Source organism: Dendrobates tinctorius, unplaced genomic scaffold (genome assembly GCF_039654945.1).
Source record: "Dendrobates tinctorius isolate UK_male_01 unplaced genomic scaffold, ASM3965494v1 ptg000033l, whole genome shotgun sequence".
Lineage (NCBI taxonomy): Eukaryota > Metazoa > Chordata > Amphibia > Anura > Dendrobatidae > Dendrobates > Dendrobates tinctorius.
Genome location: NW_027361701.1, coordinates 5,036,335 through 5,062,775, shown reverse-complemented (window position 1 = coordinate 5,062,775; position 26,441 = coordinate 5,036,335). Strand labels below are relative to the sequence as shown.

The 26,441-nt window shown below is 44.0% G+C and overlaps 1 protein-coding gene across 1 annotated transcript in view; it reads right to left on the bottom strand.

Annotated features, from left to right (window-relative positions):
- Positions 1-23,975: 23,975 nt before the first annotated feature.
- Positions 23,976-26,441, bottom strand: part of LOC141087469 (probable ATP-dependent RNA helicase DDX47) — an 83,833-nt gene continuing 81,367 nt past the window's right edge. The window contains exons 7-8 of the mRNA XM_073573026.1: positions 25,633-25,762; positions 23,976-24,225 (exon numbers count right to left, since the gene is read on the bottom strand). Of these exons, the coding sequence (XP_073429127.1) occupies positions 24,103-24,225; positions 25,633-25,762 (253 nt within the window). The 3' untranslated portion in view covers positions 23,976-24,102. The remainder of the gene's footprint in view (positions 24,226-25,632; positions 25,763-26,441) is intronic.

Genomic DNA, 26,441 nt, shown 5'->3' with positions numbered 1-26,441 from the left:
GGAACTACCAGTGCTGTCAGGATGGACTCCTGGAAATAACATTACTGGTAGGTCTAATCTCCGTTTTCCAGGACGTCCTATCCTGTCAGCACCATGGGGAATACCAAAGTAGGAATTCGCTTAGGGTGGGACTACTGCTTGTAGCACTCTGCGACCAAAGGTCACCTGGCTAGCTGATAGAGTGTCCAACTTATAGTGTCTACAGAAAGTATTTGGTGTAGACCAGGTGGCGGCCCTGCATATCTGTTCTACTGAGGCACCCGCCCTCTCTGCCCATGAAGTAGCTATCACCCTGGTGGAATGAGCCCTAAGCCACTCAGGTACCGGCAAGCCCTCGGCCTCGTACGCCGAGGAGATTATTGTTGTTATCCACCTCACTAGAGTCTGTGTAGCCGCACTTCTACCTTTATTTTTGCCGCCGTACTGGACAAATAGTTTTGTGTCCTGTTGCCAGTCCCTGGTGACTTCCAGGTAACGGGTGACCGTGCGTCTAACATCCAAAGAATGAAACAATTTTTCTTTATCATTCTTTGGGGCTGGACAAAACGAGGGCAGGATTATTTCTTGGTTTCTTGGATACTACCTTAGGGAGAAACTTTGGATCTAGTTTGAGCGTTTTGTGGTCCTCGAAGATCTGAATGTAGGGATTCTGGATTGAGAGGGCCTGGATCTCACCTAAACGTTTAGCTGAGGTGATAGCTACCAATAAAGCAGTTTTTTGTGTGAGCTTTGAAATGTCCATCTCTGCAATTGGCTCATAAGGGGGCCTACACAGCTTGTGGAGTACCAGATTTAGGTCCCATGGGGGGACAGTTTTCCTCAATGTGGGTCTTAGCCTCTGGGTGGCTTTAGTAAATCGCGCTATCCATGGATGGGAGGATAGGGAGAAATTAAAGAAGGTACTTAAGGCCGCTATCTGGACTTTGAGTGTGCTCGGGGTCAGGCCCTTATCGAATCCGGCCTGTAGGAAGTCCAGGATCCGAGGGACATCAGGCCGAAATAGGTCTAGAGGGGCACTACCACTTTCTGTACAGAATCTCTTCCAGATTTTACAATATATCGCTCTTGTCACCGGTTTTTGGCTGGCCTGCAATGTGGAGATCACCTGGTCCGAGAGGCCATTGGACTTTAGGATGTCCCTCTCAGGATCCATGCTGCCAGTTGCAGGCTTCCTGGGTCTGGGTGTAATACTGGACCCTGGGAGAGCAAGTCTGGTATTGTTGGTAGGTGGAGTGGCCCCCTCTGAGCCATCTTTCTGAGGAGGGGAAGCCAGTTCCACCTGGGCCAAAAAGGTATGACCAGCATCACCCGAGCTCCTTCCTCCTGGATCTTCCTGAGGACCCTCGGTATTATGGCAATCGGTGGAAACCCGTATAGGAGTCCCCTTCCCCAATTCTGGTCCAGGGCGTCGATTTCTTCTGGATGGTCCGCCGGGTTGAGGGAGTAGAACCTCTTCAGCTTGGTGTTTTTTCTTGTCGCGAAGAGGTCCAGCTGGGGTGTCCCCCAGCGACGGCAAAGATCCTTGAAGATCTCCTCTTTTATTTCCCATTCGGTGGTTCGGACTTCTTGTCTGCTTAGATAGTCGGCTATCCTGTTTTGGGAGTCTTCCAGGTGCACTGCTGATAGGGAGCGAGAATTGTTTTCTGCCCAGGTGAGGATGCGAGCTGCTAGCTTCTGAAGTTTCCCGTGCCTTGGGCCCCCCTGGTGGCGTAGGAAGGCTACTGTGGTCACGTTGTCTGACATGATCTTTATATGTTGGTTCTGTAGTCTTGAACTGCTTCTCTTCAGAGTCTCCCAGACTGCTCGCAGCTCTCGGTAGTTTGAGGACTGTAAGCTGATACTCTTGGGCCACGTTCCTTGTAAGAATCTTCCTTCTAGGTGGGCTCCCCATCCTTCTCTGCTGGCATCTGTAGTGATGGTCACGCATGGAGACAGGATCCAAGGAACCCCCCGGCTGATGTTTCTGTTGCTGATCCACCATTTCAGAGATGATCTCAGCGCCGGAGACGGTCGGAACTTCTTGTCCAGCGAGGACTGCCGTCTGTCTCATTTCGTAAGGATCTCCTTTTGTAGGATTCTTGTGTGAGCCTGGCTCCACATGACATAGGGTATGCATGCGGTTAGGGTGCCCAGGACTTCCATCGCGGTCCTTATCAAAACCTGGTGTTGGCCCAACTGCCACACCTTGTCCATGATGGGCTTCTTCTTCACCTCCGGCAAGAACGAGACCCTTCTTCTGGAGTCTAGCATTACCCCTAGGAATTTTTTCTGGGTGCTGGGCCGCAGATCTGATTTTTCTCTGTTTAGGATCCAACCTAGGCTCTCGAGGCTGAAAATTATTGAGCTGAGTTTTTCTTTTAATTCGGACGCTGACCGGGATATTACCAAGAAGTCGTCTAAATAAAGCACAATGATTATGTCTCTTTGTCTTAAGTCTGCCACGACTTCGGCCACCAGTTTTGTGAAAACACGAGATGCTGATGCCAAGCCGAACGGAAGAGCCTGAAACTGGAAGTGGTAGTGTTTGCCTCTTTTCTCTAGAGCGAAAGGCAGGAACCTCTGAGATTGAGGATGGATGGGAACGTGATAATATGCGTTCTTTAAATCTATAGTGCACATGGACGCGTTCTGGTCTATTAGCGGGATGGCGGCTTTCAGGGACTCCATTCGGAACCTTTTGTAATGAACCCATTGATTCAATGGCTTTAAATTTATGATAGTTCGGCTTTCCCCCGATGGTTTTTTTATTGTGAAGAGTGTAGAATAGTGGCCCTGACCTCTCTCTACCTCTGGGACAGGAATTACTACTTCCGTTTTTAACAGGTCTCTTATGTCTGCCCATATAGGGTCTATCATGGCTTCGGAACGGGGTTTTGTAACCACAAATCGTGCTGGAGGGGATCTTGTGAACTCGAGGGTATAGCCCTGGGCAATTGTATTGAGGACCCATGGGTTCTGGGAGATGCGCTGACATGCCCCTGCAAAGTGTTTTAGGCGCCCCCCTACTGGCATGGCGTCTGCCTTCTGCTCCTGGAACTTAGTCCGGAGCGAGACGGGGGAGTTCTACTTCTCCCCCCCCTCGAGTACTCCCAGCGAGATTTCCCTTTCCCTCAATATTCCTGCCTCTGGTATGGGTGGGATCTCTGAAAGGGAAATTGCCTTCTTATTTTTTCCTCTGGAAAACCTTTTTTGTCGTCGGAGGCACTCTCAAGAATTTTATCCAAAGCTGGCCCAAATACCTTCGCGCCCGAGAAGGGTATGGAACATAACTTATTTTTAGATTGGTAGTCCCCCGACCAGGTTTTCATCCATATGGCTCGGCGGGCCGCGTTGGATAGGGAATTATTTCTGGCCGCAAACGTACCGATTCTACAGAAGCATTTGCCAGAAAACCGGTCGCAATTTTCAACAGGGGAATACTCTCAAGGATATCACCCCTAGGGGTTTTATCCTTTAACTGTTGTTCCAAGTGGTCGATCCATAGGTGGTGCATGGATCTAGCGACCGATGTAGCGGCTATATTTGCTTTTATCACTGCCGCTGAGGCCTCCCAAGCTCTTTTTAAGAGCACGTCGGCCTTTTTGTCCATGGGCTCCTTGAGACTGGAAGAATCTTCAAAAGGAATCAAAGTTTTTCTCGACACCTTTGCCACCGGTGAATCGATCTTAGGCACCTCGTCCCAAGTGCTAATGTCCTCCTGGTTAAATGTTAGTCGCAGCTTAAAGTCTCGCGGCACAATCAGTCTTTTCTCCGCATCTTCCAATTCATCCAGGATTATTGCCCGGATATGGTTATTAACTGGGAAGACTTGACGAATCCTGGCTCTAAGTCCCCCGAACATTGTGTCCTGGATGGATTGTTCTTTCGGGGTTTCCTCGATTTGCATTGTACTTCTTACTGCCCTGAGCAGCTCTTCCGTGTTCTCTGATGTGAAGAGGTACCTCTTCCCTGTTTCTAAGGGTTCCGAGGTAATCTCGCCCTCTTCCTCCGAGTCCGCTCGTATCTCTTCTTCCGATGACAGGTCGGACTCCCATCTAGGTCTTTTGGACTGGGACCGGCCGGAAGACTGAGTAGGTAGTATTCCAGAGACCGAGGCTTGAACTTCGTCTCTGACTACTGTGCGCATCTCCGTGAGAAAGGCTGCCTGCTCGCCTCTGACGATTCGGAGTGTGCAATCCTCGCATAGGGGCTTCTTCCATGCGCTCGGCAGTTTGCTGGCACAGATGGGGCATTTAGGTTTGCCTGATGTCCTGGCTGTTGCTGGCGCTGGTGTCGCCTTATCCTAAAAAGACAGGAGTCCTCCCTTTAAAAAAAAGCTCCTGTCTCTGGCCATCCTACCCCTGTGCCCTTTACTCACGGACGCTGGTTCTGGCTGGTCACTGGTCCTAGCGTCCATGCTGGCGGCGTCTGACAGAAACTTAGGCATCTGTCACCTCTCAATCTGCCTGGAGCCGGTGCGCTGGTTTCCCGTTTCCCCCCGCTGTTATCCTACCTTGTCTTGCGCAGGAACGCTCCTTCTGCCGCCCTCTGACGCATCCTCCGCGCCCCGACCGGAAGTCATCATCCCTGGGCGCCCGGAAGTGACGCGCCACCGCTCTGCATTCTGGGCCTCGCGGGAGCCGCGCTGGGGGAAGCGGGGATGAGTCCCGGAGCGACGCTCCACGGGACACCCGGCGGAGAACCCCCCTTAGGGCGGTGCCGCTTACATCGTCCGACCCGGAGGAGTTGGCGGTTAGGACCCCGCACCTCCTGGCCCCAGTAAGATCCTCTAGCTTCTCCTTCTGACTCTTCCTCCGAGCCTGTATGCCACGGCTGCGGCGCTCCCGTGCCTGTCCTTACAGGGACAGGAAAAACACTGGAGTGTGGTGTGGGAGGGGACCTTTTAACCCGTGCATTTCCTGTCCCTGGAAGGATGAAAGGACAACCCCATGATGCTGTCAGGATAGGACGTCCTGGAAAGCTACTTTTAAGGCACAGTGCAAAGCTTAGAAGGGAAGAAGCACCATATTGGAGTTCACATTTTGCTGGACTGGCTTGAGGGTGCCATGTCACAGTGGCGGAGCTTGTAAGGTGCTAGAACAGCAAAATCCCTCATAAGAGAACACATTTTACAAACCACTCCTCTCAAATTCATCTAGAGGTACAGTGACCATTTTGACACCACAGGTGGGTCACAGAAATGTATACCATTGGGCATAGAAGAAAAAAATAAATTAGTTTTAACACCAAAACTTTGTTTTAGCCCCAGATTTTACATTTTCACAATAGGAAATCTGTAAAAATGGCATAATTTATTCGATTTCTGCGGTTTAGCCACACAGTGAGACATGGGAGGGACAGAGCGCTTTTGGCAAATAGCGCTCCACCTCTTCCAAGTTTCACCGTATGGCTAAGCAGTAGTTATACAGGAGGCATCCTGGAGTTCAGAATTTTATATAACAGTTTGCTGACTATGGCCCAAGTGCTAGAAGAGCAGAATCCCCCCTCAAGTGACCCCACTTTGGAAATTATATCCCTTTGGGAATTTATCCACAGATCTAGTAACGATTTTGACTCCATTGGCGGTTTCCAGAAACAAACAGTGAATGCTGAGTGAAAATTGCAAACTGCCTTTTTACTGACCAATAAGTTGTAATGCCTGTACATAGTGCCCAACTCAGGCACTCGTAAATTAGGCTGGCTACCAGCTGTCATCGCTTCACAAATGCCAAACATGTAGACTCTTAACTGCAGTTTAGTCACACCAGGGCTCAGAAGGGAGGGAGGGGGCATTTGAATTTGGGAGCACAGAATTTGCTGAATTTGTTTTGGAGGGTGAGGGCCATTTCTGTTTTCCAGAGCCTTTGTGATACCAGTAACATGGAAGCCCCCCATATTTCCATTAACAGATGAAGGACGTGAGTGGGGAGAGTGTGTGCAGTTGCCACGGGAATGGCACTAGCACGGGAAGTGAGTATAGGCTTTATTATTTTACAGTACTAAGTGCCAGAAATGACATTATGCAAAGAAGCTCTGTACATAGTGTAGTGTCAGCGTACAAGTAACACACTGACTCACCAGTGACATTATGCACAGGAGCTCTGCATAGTGTACAGATAATACAGTGATCATCAGATATTATACACAGGAGCTCTGTATTTAGTGTACGGGTAATACAGTGATCACCAGTGACATTGCAGTATATGCAGAGATCTTCTGTATATAGTGTACAGGTGATAGAGTGATCACCAGTGACATTATACCCAGCTCTGTATATAGTGTGTGTACAGGTAATACAGTGAGCACCAGTGACATTATACACCGGAGCTCTGCATATATGTCAGTGTACAGGTAACAGAGTGATCATAAATGACATTATACACAGGAGCTCTGTATAAAGTATATAGTGTCTACAGGTAACACACCAACTCACTGGTGAAGTCACTAGTTGAAGTCCCTCATCTTCATCCAGTGCAAACCGACATCACTTTTGCAAGCCAGGACTCGTCTCTGCAGAAAATAACAGTTATCTAGCGCACCACTCCCGGAGCACATTCCTCAACTTCTACACTACACCAGATGAAGGAAAAAAAAAAGCAACATAGTGTCGCTATAAACAGTAACAGGACCTCTTCGTCACTATAAAACAGTATCCTTATAAATAAAATATATCACAACCGTAATCATGTCCCACATACTGGCCCCCTTGCGTCTCATTCTTGTCCCATATGATCTCCCATGCTGCCCATGTGATTCCATTCTGACTCATGTGTCTCAATGTAAGCTCCCATCTTGACCCATGTGTCTCCATTCTGTCCCCACACAGTGGGGAAAAAAAGTATTTAGTCAGCCACCAACTGTGCAAGTTCTCTCACTTAAAAAGATGACAGAGTCCTGTAATTGACATAATTGGTAGACCACAACTATGAGAGTCAAAATGAGAAAACAAATCCATACAATCACCTTGTCTGACTTGGCAAGATTTATTTTGCACATTTTGGTGGAAAATAAGTATTTGGTCATTAACAAAAGTTCATCTCAATATTTTGTTATATATCCTTAGCTGACAATGACAGGGGTCAAACGTTTTCTGTAAGTCTTCACAAGGTTGGCACACTGTTGGTGGTATGTTGGCCCATTCCTCCATGCAAATCTCCTGTAGAGCAGTGATGTTTTGGGACTATTGCTGGGCAACACGGACTTTCAAATCCCTCCAAAAGTGTTCTATGGAGTTGAGATCTGGAAACTGGTTAGGCCACTCCAGGGCCTTCATATGCTTCTTACAAATCCACTCCTTCGTTTCCCTGGTGGTGTTCTTGGGACCATTATTATGCTGAAAGACGCATCCACGTTTCATCTTCAATGCCCTTGCTGTTGGAAGGAGGTTTGGACTCAAAATCTCGCGATACATGGCCCCACTCATTCTTTCATGCACACAAATGTCATCATGGTCCCTTTGCAGAGAAACAGCCCCAAAGCATGATGTTGCCACTCCCATGCTTCACAGTAGGTATGGTGTTCTTTGGGTGCATCTCAGCATTGTCTCCTCCAAACACGACGAGTTTTGTTTCTACCAAACAGTTCTACTTTGGTTTCATCATACCAGATGACATTCTCCCAATACTCTTCTGGATAATCCAATTGCTCTCTAGCAAATTTCAAATGGGCCCGAACATGTACTGGCTTAAGCAGGGGGACACATCTGGCACTGCAGGATCTGAGTCCCTGGTGGCGTAGTGTGTTACTGATGGTAGCCTTTGTTACGGTGGTCCCAGCTCTATGCAGGTCATTCACTAGGTCCCCCAGTGTGGTTCTGGCATTTTTGCTCACCATTCTTGTGATCATTTTGACCCCATGGGGTGAGATCTTACGTGGAGTCCCAGATCGAGAGAGATTATCAGTGGTCTTGTGTGTCTTCCATTTTCTTATTCTTGCTCCCACAGTTGATTTCATCACACCAAGCTGCTTGCCCATTGCAGATTCAGTCTTCCCAGACTGGTGCAGGGCTACAATTTTGTTTCTGGTGTCCTTCGACAGCTCTTTGGTCTTCACCATAGAGGAGTTTGCAGTGTGACTGTTTGAGGTTGTGGACAGGTGTCTTTTATACTGATAACAAGCTCAAACAGGTGCCATTAGTACAGGTAATGAGTGGAGGACAGAGGAGCCTCTTAAAGAAGAAGTTACAGGTCTGTGAGGGCCAGAAATCTTACATGTTTTTAGGTGACCAAATACATATTTTCCACCATAATTTGCAAAATAAATCTTGCCAAATCAGACAAGGTGTTTTTCTGGATTTGTTTTCTCATTTTGACTCTCATAGTTGTGGTCTACCAATGAAGTCAATTACAGGCCTCTCATCTTTTTAAGTGAGACAAAGAGAAGGCTGGTAGTGCAATAAGAGACTGCGCTGCTGTGGTAGAATTCAAGGTATCTTTATTGCCAACGCGTTTCCTGAGCCAGTCCCAGCTCACTTCATCAGGGCATGTCCTGATGAAATGAGCTGGGACTGGCTCAGGAAACGCGTTGGCAATAAAGATACCTTGAATTCTACCACAGCAGCGCAGTCTCTTATTGCACTACCAGCCTTCTCTTTGCACCAAGTCCTTGGACCTTGTGCAGACTGCTGCAGCTGTTTTATGCGATTATAGGTGTTGTGACTCTCACAACCATATCAGGTGAGCCTAACATTTCCTGTGCACACATCTACTTTCCATACAGACCTACGCATTGGAAGCGCCCTGTCTCCCCCTTTTCTTTTTAAGTGAGAGAAATTGCACAATTGGTGACTGACAAACTACTTTTTTTCCCCCACTGTATGTTCTTCCATCCTGCCCCATATTGTGGCTTTCAGTACAAAAAAAAAACATTTCCAGCAGCGCTCTCTCCCTCATTCATTTGAAATGTGGATGCATGACAGTGACATCATATGCCGGTAACATGCACAGACGTCAGCTGCCAGTCCGTTATTGGCTGGGGGCTGTTAACTACTGCTGTGCAGGAAGCCAATGGCTTTCTGTACAGCTATATGTTTCAACTGAATGTGCATCCGAGGATTGGGATCATGGAAGACAATATTCTCAAGGTGAAAAAGTCAAAAGTAGCAAGAGACACCCGTGATTACAAAACTAATAAGGTGTATGACTGGAAAAAAATCAGTTGTATCCAGAAAATCTATCCTCAAAAATCAATCACCTCAGTATGACAGAGGATATAGGAATAACCGATCAGTCACCTTCTCTTCATCAGATTTTTATAGTTCCGAAAGGGACTCTTGATTCCTCTTTTTGTGAAACAGAGCCACGGCAATCCATGTTAAATCAGTTACCATTCCTCAAAAAATGGAGGAGGTGCAGGAGGGGTGGTCAAAGAGAAAGAGAAAAAGAGCCACATACTTGGAAACGCTATCCTACATGGGACAAACGAATGAAATAGACAATCGATTTTCCAGTGTACTTGTGCGCACAAGGACTACTCCCAGGTCAGGTATCATTCACCAGGTGTTACTTTCTTAACTTTATATGTTTAATGGGCTAAATCTTCATATATCTACCAAGATTGCCATGCACTATTTGCTTTTTGCACTATCTGCACTTTGCGGATTAACTATTATGATCTATTGAAAGTCCATTCCTTTATTATATTAATAAATTTTATTAGCAGTGCTATACTTCTGCCATTCACACTAAGTATATATTTAATAGCCTAGTTCTGCACTAGTGCACTTTATCAAGGGAATTAGGGTACTATTATTAGTGGTAGTACTGCTGATATATTTATATATTTACCAAGACTGCTGGCATTACCACTGGCACCTTGTATTATCTGCATTTTGCGGATTAACCGTTATTGTGATTTATTGAAAGTCTATTTTTGTACTACCCTAATATAACCTATAAGCAGTGCCATATAAAAAAAAAAATTGGCATCTACACTAAGTATATATACTTTATTTTTGCACTAGTGCACTTTATTATGTGATTTTTGTAACACCTATGCAATTTTATACTTGTGGAAACTATTTTAGGTCTTTTACACCATTGATTGGTCATACATATATATATATTATCTCTACCAGAGGATGCCTAATAATAGAGTATACAAGTTTTTATGACTTTAATGTGTGAATAAGCCACCTGTGGTCTGTAGTCTTTAATTTGCATCTGTATCTTCATTATTTTATCTTATTATTGGTGTTTTGAATAAAGATAGATTGAGATTTATTTGAATTTGGCATATACTTCCTTTTTTTGGTAAGAGTTATTAACAATCGGTTCCACCGAACCGGGGAGAGCCCCCAGAATCGCGCCACTGCATTCAGCGTCTGTCTTATATATAACTTTCTCACCTGTCATTCGTATCACGTTATCTCCCTCTCTTCTCACTTGTTCCATCTTTTCTCTCTCCCGCTTTTTTCTTTCCTTCTACCTCCTCTCTCTTGTTGTCTGTGGCCCCACCCCCACCATTTACCCCCGCCCCTCCATGTTGGTCCACAGTCTGATCGCTGTGACACTACTGAAGGGGAGGGTTTGGATGCTTTGCTGCTGACTGCAGATGCTGGGGGGCGAGTTATCACAGAGAGAGAATGCCGGCTTAGTAACAGCAGAAGTAAAAAAAAAGTGGGGGATCCGGTCCGGGCCCCTCTTTGCTCACTGGGCCCCATACGCAAATAAGGACAGTAATGCCTAATGGCGGCCGTGTGTGTGTGTGTGAATCTACATATATACCATATAAGAAACTAGGCCAAGGCGACCCTTGTGGGACAGTCCTAACTCTTGTATTTAAAACCTTTCCACTTGTCAAGTGATGTAAATGTGAACAAGGACCGAGGGACTGAAACACCAGTAAAAGCATAGGCCAGACAGGATGGATTTCCCAACTCAAACAGTGCAGTCACACCCTTATGTGCACAGAATGCACATTGAACTAAATGAGAAACTAGGTCTGAGCTGAAAAAAAGTAAATTAATGTGTATGCAAAATGTAAATGCATATAAACAAATGACCTTTACACAGAGAAAACAGAGAAAGGTTTTAAATACAAGAGTTAGGATTGTCACACAAGGGTTGCCTTAACGTGGCGAGATGGCTTGTACATTCTTTTGATCAAAATTGTGTTTACTAAATACCTTTTTTTATTATTATTATTATTATTATTATTACCTTCATGAAATTTTTGCAATTTATTTTTTTATTTTTTATTTTAGGATATTTGTTTTTTTGTTTTTCTATATATACCATATAATACACCAGCTGCTGCAGAACCTCAATGATGTGTGGATGGAAGAGGGAGGGATGGGTGGATGGATGGAAGAGGGAGGGATGGGTGGATGGATGGAAGAGGGAGGGATGGGTGGAAGAGGGAGGGATGGGTGGATGGATGGAAGAGGGAGGGATGGGTGGATGGATGGAAGAGGGAGGGATGGGTGGATGGATGGAAGAGGGAGGGATGGGTGGATGGATGGATGAGGGAGGGATGGGTGGATGGATGGAAGAGGGAGGGATGAGTGGATGGATGGAAGAGGGAGGGATGAGTGGATGGATGGAAGAGGGAGGGATGAGTGGATGGATGGAAGAGGGAGGGATGAGTGGATGATGGATGGAAGAGGGAGGGATGGATGGAAGGATGGAAGAGGGAGGGATGGATGAGGGAGGGAGGGATGGATGGAAGATGGAGGGAGGGATGGATGGAATAGGGAGGGATGGATGGATGAGGGAGGGATGGATGGAAGAGGGAGGGGTGGATGGAAGAAGGAGGGGTGGATGGAAGAGGGAGGGGTGGATGGAAGAGGGAGGGGTGGATGGAAGAGGGAGGGGTGGATGGAAGAGGGAGGGATGAAGGAGGGATGGATGAGGGAGGAAGGGATGGATGAGGGAGAGAGGGATGGATAAGGGAGAGAGGAATGGATGAGGGAGAGAGGAATGGATGAGGGAGAGAGGAATGGATGAGGAAGGGAGGGATAGAAGAGGGAGGGAGGGATGGAAGGAAGGATGGATGGATGAGGGAAGGATGGGTGGATGAGGGAAGGATGGGAGGATGAGGGAGGGATGAGCAAATTATAATTCCCTATGTAGAAGCCTTTTTCTTCCTGGTCCCTCCAAGTCATTGCCCTGCTGCCTTGCACTATGTGATGCAGGAAGAGGCTGGTGCAGGTTGGAAAACTCTAGTCTGTGAGTGAGCAGCTCCTGCACAATCAGGAGAGAGCTGCACACATGATTGTGTATATCTAAGACACCATGCAAAGTTAATGGAGTATATCACAAACTGTCAGCATTCTGCATCCTAGATGCACAAATTATGCAGAAAGCCCAGACAACCCCTTTAACAACCAGGATGAGTATCAAATTGTGCAGGAGGGAGACACCTTGCAGTTGGAACATAGAAGTGATTCTTTAGGGCAAAATAACAATTTATTAAAAAAAATCAATAAAAAAAAGTATTTTGAGAGTATTATTTAGCTTATATCAATCAAATGAGATCAAGTCATCTGAATGTGCAATGACTTAGCAGGGCGTTAGAGCCGGATTTACCTCCAGAAAGTAATAGAAGCATTTAGGATTCCTGAACAATTTGTCTACATTTTTTGACAGCTCGTGGTTTTTAGAGCATTTTTTTTAATGGTGTTTTCCATGTTTTAAAATCCATTCAACTATGAAGAAACTGTTAGTGGTTTTTGAAGCATAAATGCTCACAAAATGCTCAAAAAGAAGCTGGGCAGACTTTGGAGCATTCACACTGACTTGTATTGGAATGTAGAGTAGAGTAAAGAGTTTTCAGAGTAGGAAAACATCTGAAGAATGACCAGTAGAGTTGAGCGATACCATCCGATACTTCAAAGTATCGTATCGGATGGTATCGGCCGATCTTTAAAAAAAGTATCGGTATCGCCGATTCCGATACCGGAAGTCCCATTCAAGTCTATGGGACTTCCGGTATCGGAATAAGAAAAACCCTTTCCTGCCCTTGTACAGCCTCTCTGGGGTCTGTACGGGCCTTTCGGGGGGCTGTGCCGGCCTGCCAGGGGGTCTGTGCAGGCTCCGGTGGTCTGTGCCGGCCTGCCGGTGGTCTGTGCAGGCTCCGGGGGGCTGTGCCGGCCTGCCGGGGGGCTGTGCCGGCCTGCCGGGGGGCTGTGCCGGCCTGCCAGGGGGTCTGTGCAGGCTCCGGTGGTCTGTGCCGGCCTGCCGGTGGTCTGTGCAGGCTCCGGGGGGCTGTGCCGGCCTGCCGGGGGGCTGTGCCGGCCTGCCGGGGGGCTGTGCCGGCCTGCCGGTGGTCTGTGCAGGCTCCGGGGGTCTGTGCAGGCATCGTCCGATGGGACTACAAGTCCCATCTGGCGATGCCTGCTACCATGACAGTGATTGACACATTAGCCAATGATGGGACAGTAGTAGTCCCATCATCCGGCTAATGTGTTAAATGTAAAAAAAAAAAAAAAAAAAAATTACATGCTACATTCATACTACATACTACATACATGCTACATTCATACTACATACTACATACATGCTACATTCATACTACATGCAACATACATACTACATATATACTACATGCATGCTACATATATACTACATGCATGCTACATACATACTACATGATACATACTACATATATACTACATGCATGCTACATACTACATGCTACATACATACTACATATATACTACATGCATGCTACATACATACTACATGCATGCTACATACATACTACATGCTACATACATACCACATATATACTACATACATACAATACATTCATACAATACATACATAGACATACAGTACATATAACATAGAGTAACATACTTACCAATACTTGTCACATTGTTCCCCGAAGCCATTGTCTTTTCCGGGATAAATATTAACATAACAAACCACAAAAATACTCACCCACGATCCGAAGCAGTCCACGAGTGTGTCCCACGACGATCTTGGGTAGAGAACTGCAGCATCAGATGATGCTGCCGTTCTCTACGGGCTGCAGGAATCCAATGACGGAAGGTAGGTATCCTTCCGCACTGTATTCCTCCGCCACTTAAAAAAAAAAGTCCCTAGTCTCACTTTATGCCATTGCTGTGTGGGAATTTCCCACACAGCAATGGCATAAAGTGAGACTAGGGACTTTTTTTTTTTTAAGTGGCGGAGGAATACAGTGCGGAAGGATACCTACCTTCCGTCATTGGATTCCTGCAGCCCGTAGAGAACGGCAGCATCATCTGATGCTGCAGTTCTCTACCCAAGATCGTCGTGGGACACACTCGTGGACTGCTTCGGATCGTGGGTGAGTATTTTTGTGGTTTGTTATGTTAATATTTATTCCGGAAAGACAATGGCTTCGGGGAACAATGTGACAAGTATTGGTAAGTATGTTACTCTATGTTATATGTACTGTATGTCTATGTATGTATTGTATGAATGTATTGTATGTATGTAGTATATATGTGGTATGTATGTAGCAAGTAGTATGTATGTAGTATGTATGTAGCATGCATGTAGCATGTAGTATGTATGTAGCATGCATGTAGTATATATGTAGTATGTATGTAGCATGCATGTAGTATATATGTAGCATGTATGTAGTATGTATGTGGTATGTATGTAGCATGTAGTATATATGTAGCATGCATGTAGTATATATGTAGTATGTATGTAGTATGTATGTAGCATGTATGTAGTATATATGTAGTATGTATGTAGTATATATGTAGCATGTATGTAGTATATATGTAGTATGTATGTAGTATATATGTAGCATGCATGTAGTATATATGTAGTATGTATGTAGTATATATGTAGCATGCATGTAGTATATATGTAGTATGTATGTAGTATATATGTAGCATGTATGTAGTATGTATGTAGCATGCATGTAGCATGTAGTATGTATGTAGCATGCATGTAGTATATATGTAGTATGTATGTAGCATGCATGTAGTATATATGTAGCATGCATGTAGTATGTATGTGGTATGTATGTAGCATGTAGTATATATGTAGCATGCATGTAGTATGTATGTAGTATGTATGTAGTATGTATGTAGCATGCAGTATGTATGTAGTATGTATGTAGTATATATGTAGTATGTATGTAGCATGCATGTAGTATGTATGTAGTATGTATGTAGTATGTATGTAGTATATATGTAGTATGTATGTAGCATGTAGTATGTATGTAGTATTTTTTTTTTTTTTTTTTAACATTTAACACATTAGCCGGATGATGGGACTACTACTGTCCCATCATTGGCTAATGTGTCAATCACTGTCATGGTAGCAGGCATCGCCCGATGGGACTTGTAGTCCCATCGGACGATGCTTGCACAGACCCCCGGACATCAGCACAGCCCCCCGGCAGGCCGGCACAGCCCCCCGGCAGGCCGGTACAGACCCCCACAGGGTGCACAGCCCCCCGGCAGGCCGGCACAGCCCCCCGGCAGGCCGGCAGAGACCCCGGGCAGTCCGGCAGAGACCCCGGGCAGTCCACACAGCCCCCCGGCAGGCCGGCACAGCCCCCCGGCAGGCCGGCAGAGACCCCCGGAAGGCCCGAAATGACGGCGCATCATGATGCGCACACACCGCGCATCATGATGACGTCAGGCCGTCAATCAACTGAACTTCCGATTCCGATGCCGAATTCCGATATTGAAAAAATATCGGAAGTCGGTATCGGAATTCCGATACAGCAAGTATCGGCCGATACCCGATACTTGCGGTATCGGAATGCTCAACACTAATGACCAGTGCACTTCTCACAACTTTAGAAAACCTGAAGTGGTAAAGCCTGGATAAATTAAAAGCAGGTATTTTTACATAGTCCTGAATTTGATCATTATTTTGAGTGTTTAGTTAGTGCTTTTTAGGAGGGGGGGGTTTCTGAGCAGACCTGCTTCAAACTCACCTGGGGGGGGAACGTAACATACTCTTATGAGGCTGATAAAGCTCTGCCAATAGCTTCTAGGCAGTAATCTTGCTGTCAAGTTTCATTTGAAGTAACAAGTGTGTTGAAAAAAATTTGGGACTAGAGCAACAATTTAGTGAAAAATTAATTTCATTTTTATTTTTTTCAGTTCGCTTTGTATTAGTTCCTGTGAAGCACCTGAAGAAATTAACATTTTGTGACAGCTAATTTGTTGTAATTTGGGGGATGCAGATTTTAAAAATAGCATCACGTGAGGGTTTTTCAATATACAGGCCCCTTAAAGTCACTTCATAAGTGAATGCATCTCCCACACCCAACCCAAAAAAGAAAAAAAAAAATTGGTTATATTTGTTAAACCATTCCAGGAGTTATTACGACAAACTGACAAGATTTGGTCATTGACCCCTTCACTACCAAGGGTGGTTTGCACGTTAACTCCTGGGCCAATTTTTACTATTCTGACCACTGTCCCTTTATGAGGTAATAACTCTGAAATGCTTCCATGGATCCCGGTGATTCTGACATTGTTTTCTCGTGACATATTGTACTTCATGTTAGTGGTAAAATTTCATTCATATAACCTGCGTTTATTTGCGAAAAAAACGGAAATTTGGCGAAAATTTTGAAAATTCTGCAATTTTCCAACTTTGAATTTTTATGCCCTTAAATCACAGAGATATGGCACACAAAAAACTTAAGTAACATTTGCCACATGTTTACTTTACATCAGCACAATTTTGGAACCAAAATTTTTATTTGTTAGTAAGATATAAGGGTTAAAAGTTGACCAGCGATCTCTCATTTTTGCAACAACATTTTATTTTTACGGACCACATCACATTTGAAGTCACTTTGAAGGGTCTATATGACAGAAAATACCCAAAAGTGACACCATTCTAAAAACTGCACCCCTTTAAGGTGCTCAAAACCACATTCAATTAAAAAAAAATAACATTTAACTTTTTTTCACAAAAAAAGTACTTCAGGTTCAATTTTTTTTATTTTACCAAGTGTAACAGGAGAAATTGGACTGCAAAAATTATTGTGCAATTTGTCCTGAGCACGTTGATACCTGATATGTGGGGGGGAACCACTGTTTCGGCGCATGGAAGAGCTCAGAAGAGAAGGGGCGCCGTTTGACTTTTACAATGCAAAATTGGCTGGAATTCTGATCGGACGCCATGTCGCGTTTGGAGAGCCCCTGATGTACCTAAACAGTGGAAACCCCCCACAAGTGACCCCATTTTTGAAACTAGACCCCCAAAGGAACTTATATAGATATGTGGTGAGAACTTTGAACCCACAAGGGCTTCACAGAAGTTTATAACGTACAGCGGTACAATTAAAAAATCATATTTTTTCCACAAAATGATCTTTTCACCCCCAATTTTTATTTTCCCAAGGGTAACAGGACCCTAAAAGTTATTGTGCAATTTGTCCTGAGTACGCTGATACCCCATATGTGGGTGTAAATGACTATTTGGGCACATGGCAGAGCTCGGAAGGGAAGCAGCGCCATTTGACTTTTTTGGCTGGAATTGAGATCGGACACCATGTCGTGATTGGAAAGCCCCTGATGTACCAAAACAGTGGAAACCCCCCACAAATGACACCATTTTGGAAACTAGACCGCACAAGGAACTTATCTAGATGTGTGGTGAGAACTTTGAACCGCCAAGTGCTTCACAGAAGTTTATAACGCCCAGGCGTGAAAATAAAAAAATATTTTTTTTCCACAAAAATGATATTTTTGCCCCCAAATTTTTATTTTCCTAAGGGCAACAGGAGAAATAGGACCCCAAAAGTTGTTTTGCAAATTGTCCTGAGTAGGCTGATACCCCATATGAGGGGGTAAAACACTGTTTGGGTGCATGGCAGAGCTTGGAAGGGAAAGAGCACCATTTGACTTTTTCAATGCAGAATTGGCTGGAATTGAGATCAGACGCCATGTTGCGTTTGGAGAGCACCTGATGTGCGCAAATAGTGGAAACCCCCAATTCTAACTCCAACCCTAGCCCTAACCCTAGCCCTAACCCTAATCCTAGCCCTAGAGCTAACCCTAACCCTAATGGGAAAATGGAAATAAATACATTTTTTTAATTTTATTATTTTTCCCTAACTAAGGGGGTGATAACGGGGGGTTTGATTTACTATTTATGGCGGTTTTTATGTTTGTCAGCTGTCGAATGCTAAAAGACGCTTTTTATTGTAAAAATAGTTTTTGCATCACCACATATTGAGAGCTATAATTTTTCCATATTTTGACCCACCTAGTCATGTGAGGTCTTATTTTTTGCGGGACGAGTTGACGCTTTTATTGGTATCATGTTCGGGCATGTGACATTTTTTGATTGCTTTTTATTTAGTTTTTTTGGGACGCAGAATTTACAAAAACCAGCGTTTCATGAATTTCTTTTGGGTGGTGCGTTTATGCCGTTCCGGGTGCGGTAAAATTTATAAGGCGGTTTTATTCTTCGGGTCAGTACGGTTACAGCGATACCTCATTTAGGTCTTTTTTTATGTTTTGGCGCTTTTATGCAATGAAAACAATTTTATATAAAAAATAATTATTTTTGCATCACTTTATTCTGCGAGCTATAACTTTTTTATTTTTTCGCTGATGATGCTGTGTGGCAGCTCGTTTTTTGCGGGACAAGATGACGTTTTCAGCGGTACAATGGATATTTATATGCGTCTTTTTGATCGCGCGTTATTGCACTTTTTGTTCGGCAGTATGATAATAAATCATTATTTTTTGCTTCGGTTTTTTTATTTTTTAAGGGGTTTGCTTAAGGGGTTAACCATTGGGACAGTTTTATAGGGCGGGTCGTTACTGATGCGGTGATACCAAATATGTGTACTTTTATTGTTTTTTTGTTTTTTTTATTTCCAAAAAATGAATTTATTGGGGAATATTTTTTTTTCTTAATTTATTTAGCGATTTTTTTACAATTATTTTTACACTTTTTTTTTTTTTTTTTTTTTTTTTACTTTATTACAATGTCCCAGGGGGGACATTAATGTCTTGTGACAGATCGCTGATCTGTCACATCACAGATCACTGTGACAGATCAGCGATCTGTCACAGGCACTGCACAGGCTTCCTCATGCCTGCGCTTTGCAGGCACTGAGGAAGCCAGCTTCCTGCAGGCCCCCGGAGGTCCCCGTCACCATATTGGATCTGGGGACCTGCAGGAAAGGAGCCCCCCGCAGCAGCGCTGCACATTGCGCTGCCGTGGGGGGCTCAGGGAAGCACGGAGGGAGCCCCCTCCCTGCCGATGCTTCCCTTTAACCCCCGGTACACCGCGATCGTGTTTGATCGCGGTGTACAAGGGGTTAACGTGTTGGGGGCGGGCCGTGACCGCCCCTGACACATTGTGCCTGGTGTCAGCTATGATAATTAGCTGACACTCAGCCGCGATCAGCGGCGCTCACCACGTGGGCCCCCGCTGATCGCGGTGACGTAATATTCCATCCATGGTAATTAGGTCCAGGGTCACATGGACGGAATATTACGTCAATTGTAGGTAAGGGGTTAAAAACAAAATTGACTGCGTATTTTACGGGTTAACCCCTTCATGACCCAGCCTATTTTGACCTTAATGACCTGGCCATTTTTTGCAATTCTGACCAGTGTCCCTTTATGAGGTAATAACTCTGGAACACTTCAACGCATCTTAGCGATTCTGAGATTGTTTTTTCGTGACATATTGGGCTTCATGTTAGTGGTAAACTTAGGTCGATAATTTTTGCGTTTATTTGTGAAAAAAACAGAAATTTGGCGAAAATTTTGAAAATTTCGCAATTTTCAAATTTTGAATTTTTATTCTGTTAAATCAGAGAGTGATGTGACACAAAATAGTTACTAAATAACATTTCCCACATGTCTACTTTACATCAGCACAATTTTGGAAACAATTTTTTTTTTGTTAGGAAGTTATAAGGGTTAAAAGTTGACCAGCGATTTCTCATTTTTACAACAATATTTACAAAACCATTTTTTTAGGGACCACCTCACATTTGAAGTCACTTTGAGGGGTCTATATGGCAGAAAATACCCAAAAGTGACAACATTCTAAAAACTGCACCCCTCAAGCTACTCAAAACTACATTCTAGGAGATTATTAACCCTTCAGGTGCTTCACAGGAACTAAAGCAACGTGGAAGGAAAAAATGGACATTTTATTTTTTGCACCACAAATTTTCTTTTATCATTAATTTTTTTCATTTTCACATGGGCTACAGGATAAAATGGATCCTAAAATTTATTGGGCAATTTCTCCTGAGTACACTGATACCTCATATGTGGTCATAAACCACTGTTTGGGCGCACGGCAGAGCTCGGAAGGGAAGGAGCACATTTGACTTTTTGAATGGAAAATATGCTGGAATATTTAGCGCTTGCCATGTCGCGTTTGGAGAGTCACTGTGCGCCTAAGCACTGGAGCTTACCCACAAGTGACCCCATTTTGGAAACTAGACCCCCAAAGGAACTTATCTTCATGCATAGTGATCACTTTGAACCCCCCAGGTGCTTCACAAATTGATCGGTAAAAAAAAAAAGTACTTTTTTTTCACAAAAATTTTCTTTTGGTCTCAATTTTTTCATTTTCACATGGGCAACAGGATAAAAGGGATCCTAAAATGTGTTGGGCAATTTCTCCTGAGTGCACAGATACTTTATATGTGGTCATAAACCACTCTTTGGGCGCACGGCAGGGTCCGTAAGTGAAGGAGCGCTATTTGACTTTTTGAATGGAAAATTCGCTCCAATCGTTATCGGACACCATGTCGCGTTTGGAGAGCCCCTGTGTACCTAAACATTGGAGCTCCCCCACAAGTGACACCATTTTGGAAACTAGACCCCTTAAGGAACTTATCTAGATGTGTAGGGAGCACTTTGAACCCCCAAGTGCTTCACAAAAGTTTATAACGTAGAGCAGTGAAAATAAAAAATCATTTTTATTCCTCAAAAAAGATTTTTTAGCACGCTACTTTTTATTTTCACAAGGGTAACAGGAGAAATTGGACCATAAAAGTTGTTGTCCAGTTTGTCCTGAGTACGCTGGTACCCCATATGTGGGGGGGAACCACTGTTTGGGCGCACGGCAGGGCTCAGAAGGGAAGGAGTGCCATTTGACTTTTTGAAATGAAAATTGGCTCCAATCGTTAGCGGACACCATGTCGTGTTTGGAGAGCCCCTGTGTGCCTAAACTTTGGAGCTCCCCCACAAATGACCCCAGTATGGAAACTAGACCCCCTAAGGAACTTATCTAGATGCATAGTGAGCACTTTGAACCCCCAGGTGCTTCACAGAAGTTTATAACGCAGAACCGTGAAAATAAAAAATATTTTTTTTTCTTAAAAAAAATATTTTTAGTCCGCAATTTTTTATCTTCACAGGGGTACCAGGATAAATTGGACCCCAAAAGTTGTTGTACAGTTAGTCCTGAGTACAATGGTACCCCATATGTGGGGGGGACGACTGTTTGGGCACACGTCGGGGCTCAGCAGGGAGGTAGTGACATTTTGAAATGCTGACTTTGATGGCTTGGCCTGAGGGTGTCATGTTACATTTGCAGAGCCCCTGTGTGCCTAAACAGTAGAAACCCCCAGCATGTGACCTCATTTTGGAAACTAGACCCCCCAAGGAACTTATCTAGATGTGTGGTGAGCACCTTGAACCCCCAAGTGCTTCACAGAAGTTTATAACGCAGAGCCGTGAAAATAAAAAATCATTTTTTTTCCTAAAAAAAAAAAGATTTTTAGCCCGCAATTTTTTTCACAACAGTAACAAGATGAATTGGACCCCAAAAGTTGTTGTACAGTTTGTCCTGAGTACGCTGGTACCCCATATGTGGGGGGGAACCACTGTTTGGGCACACATCAGGGCTCGGAAGGGAAGTAGTGACATTTTGAAATGCTGACTTTGATGGAGTGGTCTGCGGGCGTCATGTTACATTTTCAGAGCCCTTGATGTACCTAAACTGTTGAAACCCCCCACAAGTGACCCCATTTTGGAAACTATACCCCATAAGGAAGTTGCCTAGATGTGTAGTGAGCACACTGAACCCCCAAGTGCTTCACAGAAGATTATAACACAGAGCCATGAAAATAAAAAATAATTTTTTTTCCTCAAAAAATGATTTTTTAGCTCTCAATTTTTTATTTTCACAAGGATAGCAGGAGAAATTGGACCCCAAAAGTTGTTGTCCAGTTTGTCCTGAGTACGCTGGTACCCCATATGTGGGGGGGAACCATTGTTTGGGCACACGTCAGGGCTCGGAATGGAAGTAGTGACGTTTTGAAATGCAGACTTTGATGGAATAGTCTGCGGTCGTAATTACGTTTGCAGAGCCCCTGATGTGCCTAAACAGTGGAAACCCCCCACAAGTGACCCCATTTTGGAAACTAGACCTTCCAAAGAACGTATGTAAGATGTGTTGTGAGCACTTTGAACCCCCAAGTGCTTCACAGAAGTTTATAATGCAGAGACGTGAAAATGAAAAAATCATTTTTTTCCACAAAAATAATTTTTTAGCCCCCAAATTTTATTTTCCCAAGGGTAACACGGGAAATTAGTCCCCAAAAGTTGTTGTGCAATTTTTCCTGAGTATGCTGATACCCCATATGTTGGGGTAAACCACTGTTTGGGCACATGTCAGGGCTTGGAAGGGAGGGTGCACCGTTTGACTTTTTGAACGCAAAATTGGCTGGAATCAATGGTTGCACCATGTTGCATTTGGAGAACCCTTGATGTGCCTAAACAGTGGAAACCCCTCAATTCTAACTCCAACCCTAACCCCAACACACCCCTAACCACAGCCCTAACCCTAACACATCCCTAACCACAAGCCTAACCCTAATTCCAACGCTAACCCTAATTCCAACCCTAACCCTAATTCTAACCCTAATTCCAACCCTAACCCTAATTCCAACCCTAACCCTCTTTCCAACCCTAACCCTCTTTCCAACCCTAACCCTCTTTCCAACCCTAACCCTCTTTCCAACCCTAACCCTCTTTCCAATCCTAACCCTAACCCTCTTTCCAACCCTAACCCTAACCCTCTTTCCAACCCTAACCCTCTTTCCAACCCTAACCCTAACCCTCTTTCCAACCCTAACCCTCTTTCCAACCCTAACCCTAACCCTCTTTCCAACCCTAACCCTCTTTCCAACCCTAACCCTCTTTTCAACCCTAACCCTAACCCTCGTTTCAACCCTAACCCTAACCCTAATGGAAAAATAAAAATATTTTCTTTACTTTATTAGTTGTGCCTACCTATGGGGGTGATAATCGGGGGGGTTATTTACTTTTTCTTTCATTTTGATCACTGTGAGAGTGATCAAAATGAAAGAATGGAATCTGCAGCCGGCAGATTCGGGCGGGCGCACTGCGCATGCGCCCGCCATTTTCAAGATGGCGGCGCCCATGAACTGGACCCGCCGGACACCGGGAGCGACAGGGGGACTTAGAAGGTGCCGGGGGAGGTGAGATGGGGTGAGGGGGTTATCGGAAGCTGGCGTGGAGCAGAGGGAATGGGAGGGGGGCAGATGATGACAGCGGCGGCAGATCGCCGCTGTCATTCAGTTGCGGGGGGGGCGATCGCCGGTGGGGGGGGTGGAATCGGTGTCTCCAGCCATGTCCGATGCTACAGCAGCATCGGCCATGGCTGGATTGTAATATTTCATCAATTTTCATTGATGAAATATTACTATCGCTCTGATTGGCTGTTTCACTTTTAACAGCCAATCAGAGCGATCGTAGCCACGTGGGGGCGAAGCCAAGCCCCCTGTGGCGAAGAACAAAGCCCCCTGTATCTGCGGGTCGGGTGACCTTTCAGTGACCCCGGTCACCCGACCCGCAGGGGGGCTTTAAAGTCATGACGCCACATAGGCGTCATGGGTCGTTCTGGCACGACTTTTCATGACGCCTACGTGGCGTCAAAGGTCGTGAAGGGGTTAAACAACATGCAAAATAGCCATTGCCAAGTGATTTTCAACATGGCTGGTATCTTTCTATACACTTCACTAGGCATTCGCCTGAACAATTTCTCACAAGAGTTTTGTCCTACAAGAAGTGCTACTTTTTTATAGAATTATATTTAAATATTTAACAGAAGTCCAATGCGAGCACTTGTTCTGACAGCTTTAATCCAGGGAGAGCAATGATGTTTGGTTAATTTATAGCTTTTTGTCCCTCTTTTCATTTCAGTGGACTTTTTTTTTTAATTTTCCACCTGTGACTTTTTTTCTCACTCCCAAAGAACCTTCTGCATCATCTGCTTCCTCATCCCGAGGTCGTTTTCTTTTTTCATCTTGTTCTCTTAGTTCCTGTAAAGAATAAATGGGAGACTCATTTGAAAGCCTGTAACTTTTCTTGGCCTTTCAGTGAATACAAATCACAAATTGCCAGATGGCAAATAGACCCCAACTAAAGATTCTTAGATTAAAATATAACTTTTATTAATGAGATTAAATTATACTTTCAATTGTGCTTATTTAAAATCACTGTCTATAACAGTTGATTAATGTCCTGACCGACTGTTGACCACTGGGAGTGAGTATAATTTCTCCCCTCACTGTGGGCTTGCTATGAATAGTTCCACTGTATGTTAGCTTTAAAGGAGGGGAGGGAGTATTTATCAATGCTTTCCCTCTTAATTCCGGTGAAAGAATTCACTGTTTAGTTGGTCTTCCGTATGGGAAAGTATTATTCAATGCTTTAACATATAATAAGCACAGTATAGTTTAAATTCGTAGAATATATTTAAATAACGTTTAGCAAAGAGTGACAACGGACCATTAATTAGTATATGCTTTCAATATAGACTACTGCTCTAAAATGTTACCAGCTGACTCCCCAACATGTTTCGCCATTGCTGGTTTCTTCAGGGAAAATAGATTCCATTACTATAATTATGTAAAGCTTTATACTTTAAAAAAACTAAATTTTACTAACGTATTATAGTCTCCACAGTGGACTTAATGGATTGTACTATACACTGCCTGCGGCTGAGCCGGATAGGAGTACCAAGCTGGCAATGACTGGGGCCTTCAAGCTGCCCTATTAACCCTCTGGTGCCCCATCACGTCTCGGGGGGCTGATGGGAGCAGGTGCGCACGCATCAGACTGTGTTCTATTTAAATGCATATAAATGGTTAGCAACAGCAATCAGAGCTCAGCTCCAGCCACTGATATTGAGAAAGATTTAACACAGCCAACATCTACTGCGTGTGAGAGCGGGACTTCCCCAGTGTAGCTGTACATTTACGCACATACGTGCAAGAAGTTAAGCATGGCTATCCTGTATTGTTAATTCATATAATTTACCATCAATAAAGATATCAATGTGTGAACTTCTGTAGCATAAAAACAAAAAGGAAGACGTGTAGGTTATTAAAGAGGTAAGGCTGGTTTCACACATATAACATTCATCGTCAAAGTATGAGCTGGCTGCCTATGAGGTTGTCAAATTCTGGTAAGGAGATGCACAGCTAGTCCTGTACTCCGCATGAATGTCAGATATGTGAAACCGGTCTAAGGATGAGAATGCAACTCCCCAATTCCCTGATCATGACTACTGTGCAACATCTATAGACTCTGGAATGACATACTTTGTATGACTCATTCTGAAATGTGAATGATCGCCAACCCTTTATTTACGAGAATACTTCCAGCACCAACAAGAATGAACGTGACAGAATATAAAGTTCATCATATGTCATCAGAAAACTTACTATGCGAGCAAATCTCTGTGCCTCAGATACTCTCTCATTTAACATCATTACTTCTTCTTCTTGTGTTGGAAAGGCTGGAAGCTTTTTGCCAATTAGATGTTCTATTCTTTGAAACAGCTCCACGTCATACCTAAAAAACGCAATGACAAAACAATATTACATTTTTCATGACATGATTTTCCAGGTTCATGCACTTCAATAGGCCTTTACTGTAATCACAGCACAGACCTATCCCAGCCAGAGAAGAACTTTCCGAACGCAGTGACCCCATCAAGTAACTGATTGTTGGAAGTATCAAGTCTCTGACATGCTCCGCTCCCACTCAGATATTGAAGGCCTACCTTTATCCTGCTTCACAAGTTACTATAATTTATAAATTGTTTATTTTTAAAACATATTTTAATTAGGTTGCTCCAAGCCAGATCTATACTGCATAACTGTGGATCATAAACCGCTCTGGCAAAAATTAAGAGACCACTGCAAAATTTTCAGTTTGTCTGATGTTTCTCTTTATAGGTATATTTTTGAGAAAAATGTAAATTGCTCTTTTATTCTCTAAACTACTGACGTGTCTTCGAATTTTTAAGCACTAAAGTTTGTACTTATTTTCATAAAAATGAGAAATCGTCAAAATAAAAAAATGCAGTGCTTGCAGACCTCAAACAAAGCTAAGAAAACAATTTCATAATCATTTAGAAAAAACAATACTAATGTTTTAACTCAGGAAGAGTTCAGAAATCAATATTTTGTGGACTAACCATGATTTTTAATCACAGCTTTCATGCGTCTTGGCATGCTTTCCACCAGTC